General features: G+C 49.9%; 2 protein-coding genes across 2 annotated transcripts; both read left to right on the forward strand.

The window, feature by feature from the left end:
* Window positions 1–5,861: 5,861 nt before the first annotated feature.
* Window positions 5,862–7,913, forward strand: LOC130868107 (PWWP domain-containing DNA repair factor 4-like). The gene has a single exon (XM_057760356.1). It carries the CDS (start codon window positions 5,862–5,864, stop codon window positions 7,911–7,913), a length of 2,052 nt encoding a protein of 683 aa, XP_057616339.1.
* A 4,730-nt stretch (window positions 7,914–12,643) lies between these two features.
* LOC130867969 (paraneoplastic antigen-like protein 6B) lies at window positions 12,644–15,617 on the forward strand. Its single transcript, XM_057760193.1, has 2 exons — window positions 12,644–12,809; window positions 13,254–15,617. Exon 2 carries the CDS (start codon window positions 13,372–13,374, stop codon window positions 14,638–14,640), a length of 1,269 nt encoding a protein of 422 aa, XP_057616176.1. The 5' UTR covers window positions 12,644–12,809; window positions 13,254–13,371; the 3' UTR covers window positions 14,641–15,617.
* The last annotated feature ends 2,253 nt before the right edge of the window (window positions 15,618–17,870 follow it).

Consider the following 17,870-nt stretch of genomic DNA (forward strand, 5'->3'; position numbering starts at 1 on the left):
TTCCCTGTCTGCTCTCCCAAGTGCTGACCCTGTTGCTTGTGTGTTTTGTGCAGTGGCATGCCTTAGGTTGGCCGCACCAAGAACATCCACTTTGCCCAATTCCTGTTCACTCTGTATGTGTGTTCATACACGTAAGTTAGATGCACTTATGTTTACCGTTAAATGTTATAATTGTCTGTTCATTGCATCTCATTTTAGACTACAGAAACAATAAGTCTTATGTTTTATGCTGGCATGTACTTTTAAGTTTCTTACAAAAACACTTTATATTTGATCCAAACCTCATTTAAAGTGTATTAAGATGTTCTCTACTATTGTCAGTTCTGCCGTTAACCTTCTATTGCAAGCAGTTTTTTTCTTTCTGTCTTTTTACAAATGTAAATCTTGCCTGGTAAATTAAGAGCCCGTACACTCAAGCTCAGGCCCGGCTCCCCAGGCAGATTCTATACTATAGTTCCACCTGATAAACGGCCCACACCTGCTCCGAGATCTGGGAGACGTGGCATTTAAATATTTAATTATTAAAAAACTTTTCATAACAAAAGAGACAGGTTGGTTCCTAGCAGCAGCACTCTACTTCCTTCAAAGAAGACAGAAGACAAATGGGCACAGAACAACGTCCATCCACACTTTGCTTCGACTGCCAAGTGCTGACCACTGAGAAAAACTGCCTTTCATCTGAACTGAGCATCTCCAGACATGAAAAGAATCTCTGGAATCGACAGCCTAGCTGCTCAGGTCAAGGTAGGCTTGTCTGCCTACAGATTTCATAGCCCACAGGATCTTCTGGAGCCTGGCAGGCCCTGCTCTAAACATCAAAAGGCAAATGCGACCTTCAGTGACCACGGAGGACCCTGAGGTATGGGTGCCAAACAAGTAAGTTCTCTGTCGTTTTTTAATCAGTAACTCAAGTAAAATTTCATCCTTCTCAAAGATCTCTGATGCAGTTTGACAGCTGAGAGGTTTTGTCAGTTTAAAAGGACAGCCTCACCAAACAAATTTCAGTAAAATACAGATACAAGACCTGCAAGTTATAAAGGTGTGACGACAAACACAAATTATCAAATTTCTCTCACACGCTGTCTTCCATAGTCTTTATACTTTTCATTGTGCAATAATATCTGTCACAGCCATTCTGACATAAATATGCTACTGTTTATACAATGTATATGTCTGAAACTTCTTCTTTCACAAACCCTAAGAATTCTTGTGAGTTCCAGGAAAAAACAGTCAGAATTCAATTCCCTGCTCCTTCAATTCCCTGCTCCTAATTTTTTTCCCCTAAACTTAACTTTGTCCTCGGTTCTGCCATTACCTTAAACAGATGTAAGAGGGGTGTGTGTGTGTGTGGTGTGTGTGTTTGTGCTGTGTGTGTATGTTTGGTGTCTGTGTGAGAGTGTGTCTGTGTATGAGTGTGTGTTTGTGTGGTGTGTGTGTGTGTGGTGTGTTGATTTAAATGCGATAGCCTCCACCGCCTGGGGATATCGAATACTTCTTTTCCCCTGATGGCTGCTGTTTGCGTTTGTTTGGGGGTGTGGCACTGCTGCAGGAAATACTGTGCATGGGCTTTGAGGTTTCCAAAGCTTCCTGCCATTTGAAGTCGGTTCTCTCTCCTTTCTGCTTGAGATTCACCATGTAACTTTTTTTGTGAGGACAGGGGTGGGGGAATGATGCTGCCACCTGATTTCCTGGAGGTCCACGGGCCTCCATATTTGTTGCAAGTGACCTAGAACACTTATTTCCAGCTGGAGAGACAAAGTGCCTGCCTTCCAAGTTCTGGCAGGTGAAAAGGTGTCCTTCTCAGACCTGGCCCCTGCCTGATCTTATTAGAGTAGAAGGTAGAACGGAGCCTGTCAGCTCTTGCCTTCCTTGTCCCGGCCCCTTGTCAAAGCCCAGCACCAAGGCCCCCTGCACCCTGGAATGGCAGGCAGCATCGTCTTCTGTCGTTGTGTGCATGCTTACTCTGTTTCATGCGTGCAGCTGCAGGGGATGGTGGGGGAACTAGGTGACAGAGATGTAAGTGAACAGTCAGGCAGCCTCCTTCCTGATTTCTACAGAGAACGGGCTACTTACTAGGAGAGAACGTTTTTCCTATGACACCGTGGTTGCCATGACAATGGGGACAGCCATTCTTTCCTGGTTACAGATACATTGGCGAAAGATATTCACAGAGTGGAGACGTGGGATCACTAGACAGACACGCGAGGCTCACAGGTAGGTGTCTGCAGCCATCCTGAGTGAATGTGAGCTGGGCCCGTGAGTGTGCCGTGGGTACGTGCTGGCTCTTTCGTGGGACAGGAAACGTTCTGGCTATTACTGTTTGACGCGAAGCCCCAAGGACTGGTGCTCAGCCAGCCCCGTCTCTTTGTCCTCGGGTTTCACCTCACCGCGTTGGTGCCAGCTTTATCCTTTCAGGCCCTGAAAGTATAGGTCGCCAACCTACGTAAATGGTTGCCTCGTCGCTGTTTGGCAATGGTTGTCACACGTGCTCTTGACAGAATGGCCGTATTGGTGCGATGGCACCTTACCCGAGAGAGTTGTAGCTTGTGTTGTCTGAGAGAGAGAAGCTGGAAGGCATTTAAGGAGGAGGTAAACGTGGATGAGGACTGGCAGTTCCCTTGGAGGATAGAAGCCGAGGTCTCCAGATCTCTTGGCCTGGAGACCTGACACAAGAAGGGAAGAAATGCCTCCAAAAGACAGCCGCCTCTAAAGTGGCCACTAATCGCCGCTAGGCAGACTGAGGCAAAAAAAAAAAAAATCAGTGGGGTATGTGTACCCGAAGAAGGGGCAGCGTTTGTTCCCTCGACGGGTGTTAGTTTGTGCCCGGGTCGGAGTCTTTGCTCTGCTCACAGTTGGGTTAAGCGTCAGCTGGGCTGTGTTACAGGGTGTGCAGCTGGGGTTTCCCTCTGACCCAGCAGCCCATCATCCGGATCTCTCCCTGCATCTCAGCCCCTGCATATGAAAAATACGCTTTGTGCCCTTCTCGCACCCTCTCGTCAGACTGGGCCCCGTCTGTTTGTCTCACCACAGGGAGGGAAGCCATCTGGGAGTTCCCATCTGGACAAAACGTGAATGGACGTCGCACACGTCTCCGTGTGCGAGTTCTTGACAGAAGGCCTCGGGCACGGGGCCAAAGCATGTGTTGAGACAGGGATTTCAGGATTCCATCTTGCACCCTTCTCCGTGCACCTCTGGGGAAGACTTTGCTGCTTTCATCGGAAAGGTAACAGTTGAAGGTGGTGCATTAGAGGTGATGCCTTAATCGATGGAGCCGGATGGCAAAACTGACAATATTTAAGCAGGCTGTAGAAGACGGAGGGCTTTTCTAAGGCATGGCGCAGTAGGCTTGCGTGGATGGAATACACACGCCAGGGGGAGCGTGGCCTGATATGGGTGCAGACGCTTTTCTCTGTGACTGAGTTACAGATGCTGCCTGGATGTCCTGGCATGTGGGCTTGAACACAAACTTGGTATTCCCGGGTATGTTTTCTAACTCAGAAAGTGTGTGAGGCTGAGAACATCACGCCTGAGGGAAGCAGAAGCTCCCGCAGGCACCCCTGCCTGGGGTGGAAAGCTTGCATTCTATAACTATAACGCGGGCCTCCATGATTGCTGAGGGCACCGAGTGAGCGGTGGGCTCTCTCTCGTGCCCGAGGTGTGGTACCCGCATATGGGGGCATGGTTGCTTGGGCTAGATGGTGCTCAGTCAGCCTTGCTGGTGAGCATGTGCTCGGAAGGTCCAGCAGAGGGCAGCCGGAAGTAACTGAGGTGCCTATGTTTTCCTCTGTGTCCTCAGCAGATAGATACCTGTGGCCCAGGACTCCACGGAGGCTGGAGCAGAGCAGGCCAACCCTGTGAGATCACACAGATTCCTCGGAGGACGAACTACTGAGGGTGATCCCTAAATTGGGCCCCAGATTGCACAGTCCACATTTACTATTGCATCACCCAGCAGGTGTGGCCTGGGCCAGACCTAGACTCCTGCATGTTGAGAGCCACTTTATGCACTGTGAGATCAGATTGGAAGTCGGTAAGACTTGAACGGGAATACGGCAGAGGGGACACTGCACATTTGAGCAGTGAATAGGGATCTGGTGCTAGAAGTACCGACGGGTGTCTATGGATACAGGGGGTGGGAAGGGGAGGGCTGAGGGACTGAAGTGAGTATCATTTGCCTCCCATATTTCTGTCCGGTCGGGAATTCCCATGGGTAAGGCAAGGCCTGGAGTCCCTAAGGGAGAGGTCGGTGTGCCCACACTCACCGAAGGGGTCGTGGGCTAACAGGAGTCCCCAAAATGACCAGGGTCCTCAGGGAACTGGGCCAGGAGCCCCGGGTCCACAGTGCTCTGCCGCGCTGTGCCTGGTGCTGGCCCGGTAATGACAGAAGCCGCCTGCGTCTTGGCAGGAACAGTGAGCGACTGTGGCTTGTGAGCCCTCCGTGGTTCTTCCGTGTGTGGTCATCGGCACCCTCAGTGGGCCTCTCCTGAGGATCAGACAGATGTGGGCTTTGTTTCCAGAGTGCATGCACGACACGCACGGCATGCTCACTGCTGATAGGAAAGCGCGGGCCCAAGGCAAGAGCAGTCAGGAAAGGAGTAGACCCCCGACACACACACACACTCACAGTGAGCAGAAAGGGACGAGACTCCACTGAGAAGCACGGGGGAGGCCCTGTGTGGAGAGGCAGACGGTGGAGGGACATGGACGGGAGAGGTACACTACAGATGAGATTGGACACCACTTAAGATTCAAAGCATGCCTTTTGGACTTAGGGATGGGCAAGTGACCATCCAGGGCATCAAACAGCCACTTTGATTTCCTGTCTGTCTAAGACAACCCTGTGGATTAACATTATGGCACAGAGGTTGTGGGCAGGAGAGTTCTGTGGCCTGGGATCTGATGGTAGAGCCGTGCCCATCACCAGCAGATATGGGTGTGCAGGGCCCATGGACTTGAGGCAGCAGCAGGAGAGTGGGCAATACCAACGGCGACCCTTACCCTGTTGCTCTCATCTGACACTACTGAGTCTGCCAATTAGAAAGCATTTCTCCACGGTGAAGTGCTTTCCTTGGGGGGCTCTCCTTTGTGCCACGCGTGCACTTGATCCCATAGCGAGGTCCAGCACGGAGTTGGGAGCAAGAGGTCAGAACCAGACTATGAGGGGGTGGGGGAAGGGGAGGGAGGCCAGAAGCCATGACAGTGACAGCAACCATCCTTACCTGCCATGTTATGCAAATCGCCATGAAGATTTCCGCACCCCCCCCCTTCCTCAACCTGGTATCATACTGGTGCAGAAGGCATGGTGCACTATAGGTGTGCACAGGCTTCCTGGGGTGGGGCACAGGGGGGATTAGCTCCCTAGGAAAGAAAGCAACGAGGCTCCCCGCACCCGGACGGAATCCCAGGGAGCCCCCAAGGCATTGGATGGGCAGGAAAATACACAAGCCAAGTAAAGACACTCACCTCTCCGGGAGGAAGTCCACCACCCCAGCCTCAGGATGGGCGACCGTGTGTCACACTTCTGCTCTGGATCGTTCCATATCTTCTCAGGCACACACCCTCATCCCTGTGGAACGACAGACTTTGGGCACCCCCTTGCTTTCTCTCTCCTCACCTCACTGAGCTGTTGCTTCAGTATCCACTAAAGGCTAATTCCGTCCTAACGCAGCTCTGCTTCCCTCTCCCACACTTACAGGGCAGGCCCACATCACCCTGAGAGAGGCCCTCAGGTTGAGCTTGTCTACTAGATTCTGGAGGGAGGACAGCACCGCAGGCAGGGGAGCCAGGCCAGACAGAGACGACCAGCAGGGAGCAGTGCCCACCACAACGCAGGGGGCCACCCTGCCCAGAGTTCCATCGCCATGGACTCTGCAGAGTATGTGCTCTGTGGCTGGAAGGGCCAGCTGTGGCCTGCAAGGGTGTTGACCAGACCCAGGACCTCGGCCCATAGGAAGAGGAGAGGGGCCTCTTTCCTGGAGGTCCAAATTCTCTCTGTTGGTGAGAAGACCAGAGTGAGGAGCACAGAGGCGAGGCCCCTAACCAAGTCTGAAATCGTAACCATCGCCTCCTTGGCCGGAAAGGAATCGCAGGGCAGTGGCCCGCCAGGGCAGACCAGGGCATACAGAAGAGCCCTCAAGGTGGCCCTGGATGTTCTGGGAGAGGGAACCCGCTTGGATCAAGGAGAAAGGGCAGGTGGCCGAAGAACCAGCACAGCGGCTCCCAAGGTTCCAAAAGAGGAGACCAGCTCCAGCGCACCCCAGCGCCTGCACCCCCAAGGGCGCAACCAGAAAGGCCAAGGGCTCTCCCACAGGAGTCCTGGGAAGCGAGGCCGCCCAGGACCTGTGTTGATGGGCTCAGGGAATGAGCCTGCAGTACAAGGGGGGGATGCCCAGGCACACACCGCTGTAGAGTCCCCTTACTCTGAAATGCAAGGGAACACGTTAAGGGGCACCAGAGCGCGGCCAAGTTCCTGCAAGATGCCAATCGGAAATGCTGGTGACAATCCTGGCAAGAGAAAGTTGAGCACCTGGGCCTCTAGGGAGAGTGCCCGTGCCAACAATGAGCATAGGCCTGCCTCTGGGCCACCGAGGAGGCACGCCTCCACTTCGCCCAAAGCTCTCAAGCAGCAAGCACGGTGTGGCGGCCTAGAGATCCGGGCCATTGGAGCCCAAAGGAAGACCACCCTCCCAGAGAACAAGGAGGATCCCGGCCCGCCGACCCCGAGGCCAGACTCAGAGGGGGCATCGGCAGCCTGCGCGCCTCCAGTCCCGAGCCTGCGAAGATCAGTCCGCATTGCTGGCAGGAAAAGGAAGATCCATGTGCTGTGTGCACATTGCGGGCTCTCGGGACTGGAAACTCGAGTGCACTCAAAGGTGACTAAGGCCAGGGCCAAGAGGAGAGCCCCTAGAGTTCAGGAAGACCGGCAAGCCACCAGTGTGGCTTCTGCCCAGGAGACAAATACCATCGAACGAGGGATGCTGGTCTGGTTCAAATTCCAGGACCATCCTTTCTGGCCGGCGGTGGTCAAGAGTGTCAGCAAGAACGACAAGACGGCCAGGGTGCTGCTGATCGAGGGCAACATGCAGTTTGAGCACAGGGGTGTCCGCGTCCCTCTCCGCAAGCTGAAGCTCCTGGACTGTGGGGAGAAATTCTCCCTCCTGCGGAGAGCCAGCAAAGTGTACGGCCAGGGCATCAACTGGTGCCTCTTGGTGATCGACTGCTACAGAGAGGACCTCGCCTGTGGCTCCTTCCGGGGCTCCTTTATGGACTACTGCACCGCCCGAGCCAGTTACCCGCTGAGGAGAGCCATTCAAGAGGGCGACCTGCGCATTGATTTCCCCAAGGTGAGCTATGCCGACTTGGAAGACTGGGAGGAGGAGACCGCCCCCGGTGGGAAGAGGCCCCGCAAGAAACTCCTGCCTGACCGCATGAGAGCCGCTTGGGACAGAGCCAACCAGAAGCTCGTAGACTTCATCGTGAAGAGAAAGGGGGCCGACCAGCACCTGCTGGACATCGTGAAGGGCAGGAAACCATCCAGGTGGCTGGACGACCTCTGGAAGTCAAAGAGGGAAGTCTTCTGCATTGAGACCTACCTGGAGGATGAGGACCAGTTGCATCTCGTGGCCAGACATTTGCAAGAAATATCCAAGGAAGCAGACCAGGCCCTGCTCTCGCTGGCTAGAGGAGACCAAGTCCGGCTCACCATGGAGGTTCTTCTTCCAGAAGCAATCATCTGCTCCATCGCTGCCCTGGACGAGCTCAGCTACAAGGAGGCAGAAGAGAAGTACCTGCGAGGCCCACCTGTGCACTATCGTGAAAAAGAGCTCTTTGAGAAGACCATCCTAAAGGCGGCCCGGAAGAGGTCAGCAGCCAGGATTGGGGCTGGCAGGCACCCTCCTGCGCCCACTCCTTAGAAGGGAGCTTCCTCCTTTTCTGCCATCACCCCCTGCAGCTCCACCTCCAAAAGAGAACCATCTGGGAGACTGTGGGGCTTGCTATGACCGCTCCTCACTGCATACGTGTTTCTCCACACACAGACCCCACCTCTACCCCCCCCCAATAAACGTTCACGTTCGTTCTTGATGTTGCAGATTGTCTACATGGATTCGGCAATTCCTGTTAGCTTCAGGCCGGGCCTAGCCCTCTGTGGCCTGTGCCCAAGCGTGGAGAAGTCCCGTGGGGTCTCCTCTCTGGACTGTCACCAGCTATGGGTGCAGTATTAGCTAGCTATGCGCAGACTTGCCCTCTCTGCAAGGACCCCACGCACCCAGACAGCACACCAGGTTCCTGATGACACTGTGTCTCTCTGTGTGTCTCCGACTCTTTCCCATACTCCCTGTCCTCTCTAGGTGCCTTGGATGGGGCAGGTCCCATTGCTTTCTCCATTACCTCCCTCTTTGCTCACTCACGTTGAAGGAGAGGAACACATGTGTGCTTTGAGGCTGTGCTTTGACGCCAAAGAAGGGGTTGGAAATGTTGTGACTCTAGGGATAGCCTGATTTCAAAGGACCCTCTCTCTCTCTCTCTCTCTGTATTTATCTCTGTGTGTGTGAGCACGCTTGCACGCGTGAATGTTTGTGTGTGTGTGTGTGTGTGCGCGCGCGCTCCTTTTGATTCTCCTGTCTCTGTCTCCGGGTGCTGAGATTAAACATACCTGTCCACATACCTTTTTTTCAAATGAGTACTGGATGATGGAGGCAGATTTTTACATTATTAATTTCTTTCTGTTATTTGAATATAGTTTTTAATTCTTTGCCTATAAGTTCTTGCAAATTGTTTTTAATGAGAAACTTTACTCTGAGATCAGCAATTTTTGGAGAAAGTATATTATTTTTGTTGTTGTCTTTTATTTGGTTTTGTGCTGGACTTGTACATCTAGATTTTCTTTGTTGCCTGAGTTTCTCTTTTTTTCTTTTTTAAATTATCATTGCCTTTCTTCTTTCACTAGGAATAATTACAATGTTTAGAAGAGGACTAAAGTCATAATAACTTTGAAGTGTTTTTTTCCTCTATGACACGGGGTTTTAGACCAGAGGCTCTATGTCTAGTCTTTCTCTGAACATTCCTGTAGGTTTTAGAATCTATGTTCTTTGGGTCTTGCCCTGCGTCAAATCTGGTCCCTCCTGTGGGTCCGCAGCTTCCTTTGAAGCAGCAACAAGATGTGCATTGCCCTCACGTGGGGGATTCCAGTCCTTATTCTGGGTCAACAGCTTCCTCTGCTGCTGTGAGGTGTCAGCCCGTTCCACTTTTTCTTTTCAGAGAGTTTGAGCTTATTTTTGCTTTCTCAAAGTTGTTGACAGCAGGTGTGTCCACAAAGGAGACATGCTGACCTATGGTACGGTTAATTAGTATTCTGAGTGTTGAAGTAGATACGTCTACCAAAGTCAGAAAATTCAAGTCTATTCCTTGTGTCATGCTAATATAGTCTGTTATCTCCCCTCTCCACCTTTGGACTAAATTATAAGCCTGTGGAAAATAAGTGAGGTGGATTCAGTATTCCCTGAATGTCCCTCCCGATGCTGTTCTGTTTCTGTCTCTTATTTCTCCTATATCTCTGTTCCTTTTGCCTAATAATTTTAATCCTCATGCTCCTACCCTAGAACATACAAGTTTTCTTGAAGCTGATTTTTGACACGAAAGGCTCCTTTTAGTAAGGGCACCTGCTTGCTTTCCAGGAGGGAGTTCTCAGTGCTCAGAAGCTGAGAGTTACCCATCATTTATCGGGTGATGACATGTAAATAAGTGCTACTAAGAAGGATGAGCAGGTAGAGGGGTCAGAGTACAGGCATGAAGAGTAGGACACCAGGCTAGGAACTATGGAAAAGAAGGGCTGTCCCTGTTCAAGGAAAGGAATATGTTTGCCACCTTTGTTGAAGTAAGCTGATAGACGGCATCTGTATAGGTGGGTGAAGTACAGGGAAAGAGCAGGTATGCAAAGGTGCTTGAAGCACCCTAGTTGAAACATCTCAATTGTTAAATGCCTGAGGAGCATCCAAATGGACATTCTGATGCACATGGGCAGATCTGGAGGAGGGATCACTACCATCATAGAACATCTCTGAACTACAGTTAGGAAATCACCCACACTATACTGAGCTCCAACAAAGGAACAGGAAGAGACAAAAGAGGTGGAGAGGTAGAAGAATAACCTCAGCTGAGAAGCAGGAAAAGAGGCAGAAGGTCAGTTCAAAGGTAGGAAGGGGTGTCCCAGAAACCAAGAAAGGAAAGTTTAGAGAAGGAAAAGCTACTAACTGCTGAGACATAGAGACATTGTGTACAAAGAAGAAACAAAGGAAGACAACTGAGGTGTCACTACCAATGTCCTAGAGCAGAGGGAGGAAAATGACCCTATAAAGAAGCAAAGTCCTCTCTCAGGGAGAAGGAAAGAGGGAAAGGAGCGACCAGCCTAAAAACTGGGAAATGTGCTGATTATCTGTTTGTAAGCCCACTGGGCCAGCTGGTAACACTAGACCATCCTGCATATTTATGTTCCCAAGGGAGAGCCTTCTCTGAGGAAAGACCCCAGGAAAATTACCTCCAAAGCAAGAAAGAAGACAAGGTATTCATTGTATGATCCATGACAGGTCAAACAGGGAATTTCATTAGACGGAAATTCTCATATCAGACATTAACAGCAGTAACTGGCCTGTATGAGAACAGACAGTGCGGGCCCTGGAGGCTGAGTAAGGGAGTGATTAGGTACTTTAGGCCAATTGACAAAGTTGGGTTGTAACAGAAAACTTAAAATTTTTTCTTGTTCCCAAAGCACTTGCCTTCAGGCTGTATATAAACATAGAAGAGATTCCAGGGGCAAGAAAGAGAACCACACATGACAAACTGAAGGCCAAGTGTGAGATCAAGTAACCTGTTTGGGCATTGGTTGCATGTACACAATGAGAGTACCTTCAGGTTTGACACTAGAAACTTTCTCCTGAAAACAGGCCAAAAACCTGTCTGTAGGACAGGGCTGGGCATGAGGAAGGGGCAAAGGAGATTCACAGAAGCTGAACCAGGAGTGAAAGATGAAATTGTAAGAGGATGCACAATATCATAACCTATTAAGGAAATATCAAACACTTGTCAATGCATGAGATAGTAATTCTCCCCTTGGGATGTTCAATGGTCAAGGCTGAAAGGCTGCTTGGGATGTAGAATAGAGATGAGCACTCCCACATTGCTAATGGGAGAGGACAGGGGTTGCCCCCCTCACAGCAGTAATAGATTAATGGATGTCTACTTGGATACAGCTCAAGTTTCAGCAACGTCATGTTTGGTCAAATGCCCCAAAGCCTTCCTCCATGCCAGAGGTTCAGGAAGGCAGGTAGAATGCTGGTGGCAGTACTGAGGGGCATCCAAATGGGCACTCTGATGGACACAGATATGTCCAACATGACAAAAGCCTAAATAGGGTCCCCGATAATAAGCCAAGTCAGTGTGAGTGAGATGGACACCATTGGGGAAACCTTTACAGTAGTGAAAGTCAAGTGGCCGGAGTAGGATGCCCAAAGAAAGAAAATGGGGCCAAGGAAGAATACACAGAGGCATAATAACCTTCTGTGAACCTGCTTGCCCTCTCTCTCACTGGCAGAAATGTTGTGCATGTGGCCCTGGACTCTTGGTGACTGCAGAGAGCCAGAGTGATGAGACTGGCAGGGTCTGAAACTGTTTTGAGCCAGGATAACACAGCTCTGAGTGGATGTCTAGCCCAGGCAGCAGAAGATACGGGGGGTGGGGGTGGGAACTAACTGATGTTAAAACCATAGGGAGGCTTCTGGGATCTCGGCCACCCATGCCACCCTCACACATGAAAGAGTCATGTCCCAGAGCCCGTAAGGCTATCGACACAGGAAGCAGGGAAAAGTCGAACACCTCACCACCATCAATCACAGTGCTTCCTTCCTGTATGAATTTAGGCAGAATTCCCAGAAACTCTAAACTTTTCTGCAACAAGAAGCAGTAGAGACTGGCCCAAAGACAGCCAGTAAGATACAAGTCTAAGGGTTTGGGCTTCAAATCTCAAAAGCAGCTTTTCAAGAAGCTGGATATACAGCATGCAGAGCAGGAAAGACCCGCCAGTGCTGGACCCTCCTGTGAGCTGGCCACTGGCACCAAGGGCAGGAAGGCATGCAGGCCCCACAGTGGTGAAAGTGCCTGCAGCCCCTTCCACTGGGATGGGCATCACCCAGATGGTGCACGCTCCATGGGAAGTGGCGGGATGGGGTGTGTGGGCTCATGTGCAATCTATCTATTCCAGGGACTCTACCTAGACTAGGTGTTGCTTGCCCACCTCTGTCACTAGACTAGGTCCAGATAGGGACTTGCCAGGGAAAAACCCCTCAGAGTCCCTGCTCCCTGGCCTTGATCAGGAAACAGAGCTGGAGGGGGCAACACAGATTTCTGGTGCCCTTCTGTGGAGACCCCTGAGCACTCTGTCCCCTGTGCCAGGGGCACAGATGTGTGGTGGGGGAGGGGGTCAGCAGCCGATGACATCACCAGTGACCGGACCGGTGATGTCACCTGAGGTCCCAGGCTGGGACAGCCTTGTCATGTGACCCTCCTGCACCAATGGCCTGGCTAGTCTCTTCTGGAGGACTAGGAGGTAGAGGATCCATGCTCCAGCGTCACCACACCCCCGCGCTAAATCTGCACTGCAGAGAGCAGCGTTAAGCTTGCATCTGTACACTGGACTGCGTGAGGGCGCAGCTATAAGGCTAGAGAGAGCAAGGGAGCTGGCTGGCGGGAGAACCTGGAGAACAGCCCGGGGAATCCTTGCTGTGCGATTGAAGGAGAAAGGATTCTGCTCCTAGAAGGTACCAAATTCTGGGAGGGTATTACTGGGCCTGACAAACCCCCTTTCAACCCGCACGCCTGCCTGGGTTGGACTGCAGGGAGGTGCTGGGGAAGGCCTGTGTCTGAGGCATGGGGTGGGATGCAGAAGCATCATGTAAGGCAGTGGTTCTCAATATTCCTAATGCTACGACCCTTTAATATAGTTCTTTGTGTTGTGGTGACCCCCTCACACAACCATAAAACTTATTTCCATGGCTACTTCATACCTGTAATTTTGCTACTGTTGCAAATCATAAGGTAAATACCTGTGTTTCCCAGTGGTCTTTGGAGATCCCCGTGAAGAGGTCGCTTAACCCTGAAGGGTCACGAAGCACAGGTTGAGAACCTCTGCTCTAGGGCTAGTGGATGAGAAGGGGCTGGGGTGGAGAAGACATTAACCTCCTCTTTCTGTATTTTGTTTCCAGGCTGTGGAGAGCTAGGCTGGTCTTCCTGAGTCCTAGCCTAGGCTCCTATCCCAACCTGATGTGCTTCTGGGGAAACTGTTTCCGGTCCCTAGTGTGAGCTTTGCTAAATTTTCAGATTATGGCGGTGGAGATGCTCCAGGACTGGTGCAGGTGGATGGGTGTCAGCGCTCGTAGGGGCTTGCTTATCCTGGGCATCCCGGAGGACTGCAGTGAAGCTGAATTCCAAGGGTCCCTGCAGGCTGCCCTGTGGCCCATGGGCCACTTTACTGTGCTTGGCAAAGTGTTTCGTGAGGAGGATAATGCCACTGCGGCCCTGGTTGAGCTTGACCAGGAAGTCAACTATGCTTTGGTCCCAAGGGAAATCCTAGGCACTGGGGGGCCCTGGAACGTGGTCTTTGTGCCCAGTTGCTCCAGCGAGGAGCTTCTTGATCGTGTTTTCCACTTCTTGGAGCAACAGGGGCAGACAGTGGACAGTGTACCTGGAGACCCGGGTCTGGAGCTGGACAGAGTGTGCAGGCTCCAGTCAGTTAGTCAGGCAATCCAGCCCTGGGTGGATACCTTGCGGTACCAGCGCTTGGGTATGTTTTCTGGGAGCGTTCAGCCAGCCCCTGGGGAGGAATCCTTTGAGGCCTGGCTAGACCACACCACTGACATGTTTCGGGTGTGGCAAAGGGTCCCAGAAAGGGAGAAGAGGAGACGGTTGCTGGAGGGCTTGCGGGGAACTGCTTTGTACCTTGTACAGGGGCTGTTAGCAGAGAATCCAGCAAAGACTGCAGAGGAGTGCCTAGAGGCTCTGACCCAAGTGTTTGGAGACAATGAGTCTCAGGCCACCATCCGAATCAAGTGTCTGACTGCAAAACAGCAGCCGGATGAGCAGCTCTCTGCCTTTGTGTTGAGGCTAGAAGTCCTGCTGCAGAAAGCCATCCAGAAAGGGGCTCTCGAGAGAACCTCCGCGGATGAGTTGCACCTGAGGCAAATGCTCACCAGGGCTAACCTGACTGAGCCTCTGGAGGAAGCTCTGAGGAGGCTAAGAATGATCGGGAGATCTCCAACTTTCCTGGAGTTGTTGGGGCTCATACGGGAATCTGAGGAATGGGAGGCAAGACTAGCCAGCAACATGGGAGCCCAGGTGGAGGATGAAGTTGGTGATCTGGCTTCTGTCCAAGCTGATGGCAGAGCCAGTGCTAAGGCAGAAGATGAGGTGGAGGAGCAGGCAAAGGACGAGGTTGAGGAGGAGATAGAAGACCATAACCCAGACCACGGCCCTGTAGACCCAAGCCAGACAGGATCCTATGAGGCCCCTGGGGCTCCCACCCCAGTACAGATGGGCAGTAATCTTAGAGAGTGCCCAGGAGGGCCAGACTGGGTGCTGGGCAGTCTTGCCTAGGCAGGAGAACATAAGGCAGAGGACCCCATCCTGTACCAACCTAGAAGTATTGCTGAAGGGTCAGCCCCAAAGTAAAGGAGCGGGCCTGCAGATATCTGCTATACCCTCTGGCCTGGGAGAGATTAGGGAGAAATAGATCCTGACTGCCTGGCTCTTCTACCCAGTTAGCATCTCCAGGCAGGTTTATGACACTGCCTTGGGAATCTCATCCTTATCTGTTCTACTCACAGTGACCCAGGTATTCAGTGAGTACACACTTTAATACTAGCTCTCCCATCCATCACACCCTAGGCAAAGTATATCAGTCCCTGAGTTACCCTGCTAGCCACTACTGTAGCCCAGCTTGTGTTGTGACCTTCCATGCCAGCCAAGGCCCTATTTGCTCTGCTCCTATCTCGTGTTGTGTATTCCTGGACATCTTTCTTGATATACTTAGAGGCCAGCAACTTGCTGCTTATTCCCTGCAGATGTGTGTGTTCTTACCTGAGAAGGTGCTCTACAGATATCCCAAGACAAGCCCTTGGAACTAGCAAAAAGTATGGGTGATGGCAATCAGCGACTGGCTGATGCTCATCTTGTGACTGATTACAATCTGGGGTGGACACAAAGACCTGGACTAAGGATGGATGGGCTCGGAGAACCAAGATTCAATGTTCCACTCTTGTTGTTACTTTTGTTATTACTTGTGACAACAGTTCTTCAGTTTGACAAGATGTTCCTTTCAGTGCTTTCCAGTGTCCAGAATAATTCAGGATCACCCTACAGTGGGTGATTCTTCTAGAGAGTTCCCCCAAAATAAAGAACACTTCCAGATGCCATCATTCTGTAAAGAGGTGTATCAGGGGTCCCTGGGAAGGAAGAAGCTGAGGCAAGTAGGCCTCAGTATGGCCAGTAGATGAGATCCTTTCTAATGAATCACAGAGTAGGAAAAGGTGGGACCTGTGGCCTCTAACAACTGGGGGAATTTCTGTGCTGTCATCCCCCTGCCTTCAATGACTTCAGTAAATGCATCTGTTCAATAAATTTCATGGACGTTACAGTTGCATCCTGCTTTTTCTTGGCTTGGACTGGACTGGAGCAAGATTGATGTATGTACAAGGCAAGAACATGAAGGGCTGTGGGAGTGGCAGGGGGGCTTGGATTGGAAAAAGCAGGCTGACCATGTGTATGGGGGCAGTGGCTATCTGGTTTCAGTGGGGAGGCACTCCAGGATGACAAGAGTTAGGGATAAGTCAGTTATTTGCTCAAGTGAAGCTATGGAGCAGTAAGCAAGGCCCTTGGACCCAATATTCATGACTGATGAGTGTTTCAGTTAGGAAAGCATTCTCACAGAGTTTAAATGCCACTTTTGATTACAAAAATATAGAAAAAAGAAAACCAAAAAAAAAAAAATTCCATGGAGCCACAAATAGCCAAAACCCTCCCCCAAGACAGAAAACCAAAATTGGAGGCATTATACTTTCTGATTTCATAATATATTACACAGATATAATGATCAAAAGAGTATCACACATAGTGGAGCACGCTTTTAATCACAGCGTTGGGAGGCAGAGGCAGGAGATCTCTGAGTTAAAGGCATAGCTGGTCTACATGGTGAATTCCAAGACAGCCAGGACTACATAGAATGGCTCTGTCTCAAACAAACAAACAAAAGTATGGCATTGGCATCAAGGTGTGTGTCAATGGGATGGCGAAAACATATAAGAAACCAGTCCCCACACCCACAAAAAAACTGGGGAAAGTATGGTCTTTTCAGCAAATAGCACTCAGAAAGCTATGCATCTATGTGGAGAAGGAAGAATTTTGACCCTCACTTTGTTCTTGGAGCATTTTTAGTTATCACATCAAAATTTTAGACAGCAAAAGCATAAAAGATTTCCTCAAACGATAAATGTTATGCATAGCAAAAGGAAATATTCAAACAAACAAAATCACCATCTTTGGATTGGGGGGAAACATTTGTGAATTATAAACTTCATGGGGGTTAATATCTCAAATATCAATGAATTAGCACAACTCAATAGCAAAAAGCAAGCAAACAAACAAAAACTCCCAAATAATTTGATTTAAAAATGGACAAAAGGGCTCCATAGACAACAAGTATATGAAAATGTGCTCAACATCACTAGTCAATAACGAAATGCAAAGCAAAACCATAATGTGAGACTTCCTCAGGTGGGTTGAATGGCTACTATTAAAAACCACAACAGATGCACATATGAACTCACAGGGATTGTGACAGCATGCACAAGACCTGCACAGATTCAAGCCAGACAAAATTCTAAGATGGAGACGGTGAAGAGTGCACAAATTCCCACCCCTAACTATAAAGCTGTTTGCAATTTATAGCTGCTGGGAAAAGCAAATTAGTTTTCATTAATGGTGTGACAGTGAGTGTATCAATCACACTGCAGGGCAGGCCCCATGCTCAAGAGTAAATGGCCAACACAAAGCAGGCTGCATGGTTTTTGTTTATGGATTTTTGGTTTGTTTTTTTTGGGTTTGGGTTTTGTTTTCTTTTTAAGGGGGGCACATGAAACATCTCTGGGAAGAGTTGGGGGAGGGGAAGAATATGATAAAATATATGAAAAAGTTTTAAAGTAAAAATTTTAAAAAATCACAGGAAATAGCAAGTGCTGGACATGCTATGGAGAAAACCAAGGTATTTTTTTTTTACCTCTTCTGTGGATATTATATGTTACAGAGAAATAATATGAACATCCTTCAGACAGTTAAAACAAGATATATCATATGATCCAGCAATCCTCTCTTGAGTCTATGAGCAAAGCATATAACATCAGCACCATATTCAAATTGCCATGTTCCCATATGCACTTGCATAGTATTCACAATAACCAGGCCATGGAATCAATCCAAGTATCCATCAAAAAGTGATGTAATGGCTCTCTCTCTCTCTCTCTCTCTCTCTCTCTCTGTCTCTCTCTGTCTCTCTCTGTCTCTCTCTGTCTCTCTCTCTCTGTCTCTCTGTGTGTATCTAAGAGCTCTCTCTCTCTCTCTGTCTCTCTCTGTCTCTCTCTCTCTCTCTGTCTCGCTCTCTCTGTCTCTCTGTGTGTATCTAAGAGAGACAGAAACAGACACAAAGAAAGACAGAATGGAAAACTGATACTCTCATTTTTTAGAATATAGAACTAAGCTCTTATTTTGGAAATTTCACATACAAAATTTAACTCAGTGTATTCATTTGTCTCTCTTCTCTCATATATATTTTT

The sequence above is a fragment of the Chionomys nivalis genome, chromosome X, assembly GCF_950005125.1.
Source record: "Chionomys nivalis chromosome X, mChiNiv1.1, whole genome shotgun sequence".
Classification (NCBI taxonomy): Eukaryota; Metazoa; Chordata; class Mammalia; order Rodentia; family Cricetidae; genus Chionomys; species Chionomys nivalis.

Bases quoted from the DNA above. Each gene is read 5' to 3' on its own strand.
- LOC130868107 (XM_057760356.1), top strand. From the start codon at position 5,862: ATGGACTCTGCAGAGTATGTGCTCTGTGGCTGGAAGGGCCAGCTGTGG.
- LOC130867969 (XM_057760193.1), top strand. From the start codon at position 13,372: ATGGCGGTGGAGATGCTCCAGGACTGGTGCAGGTGGATGGGTGTCAGC.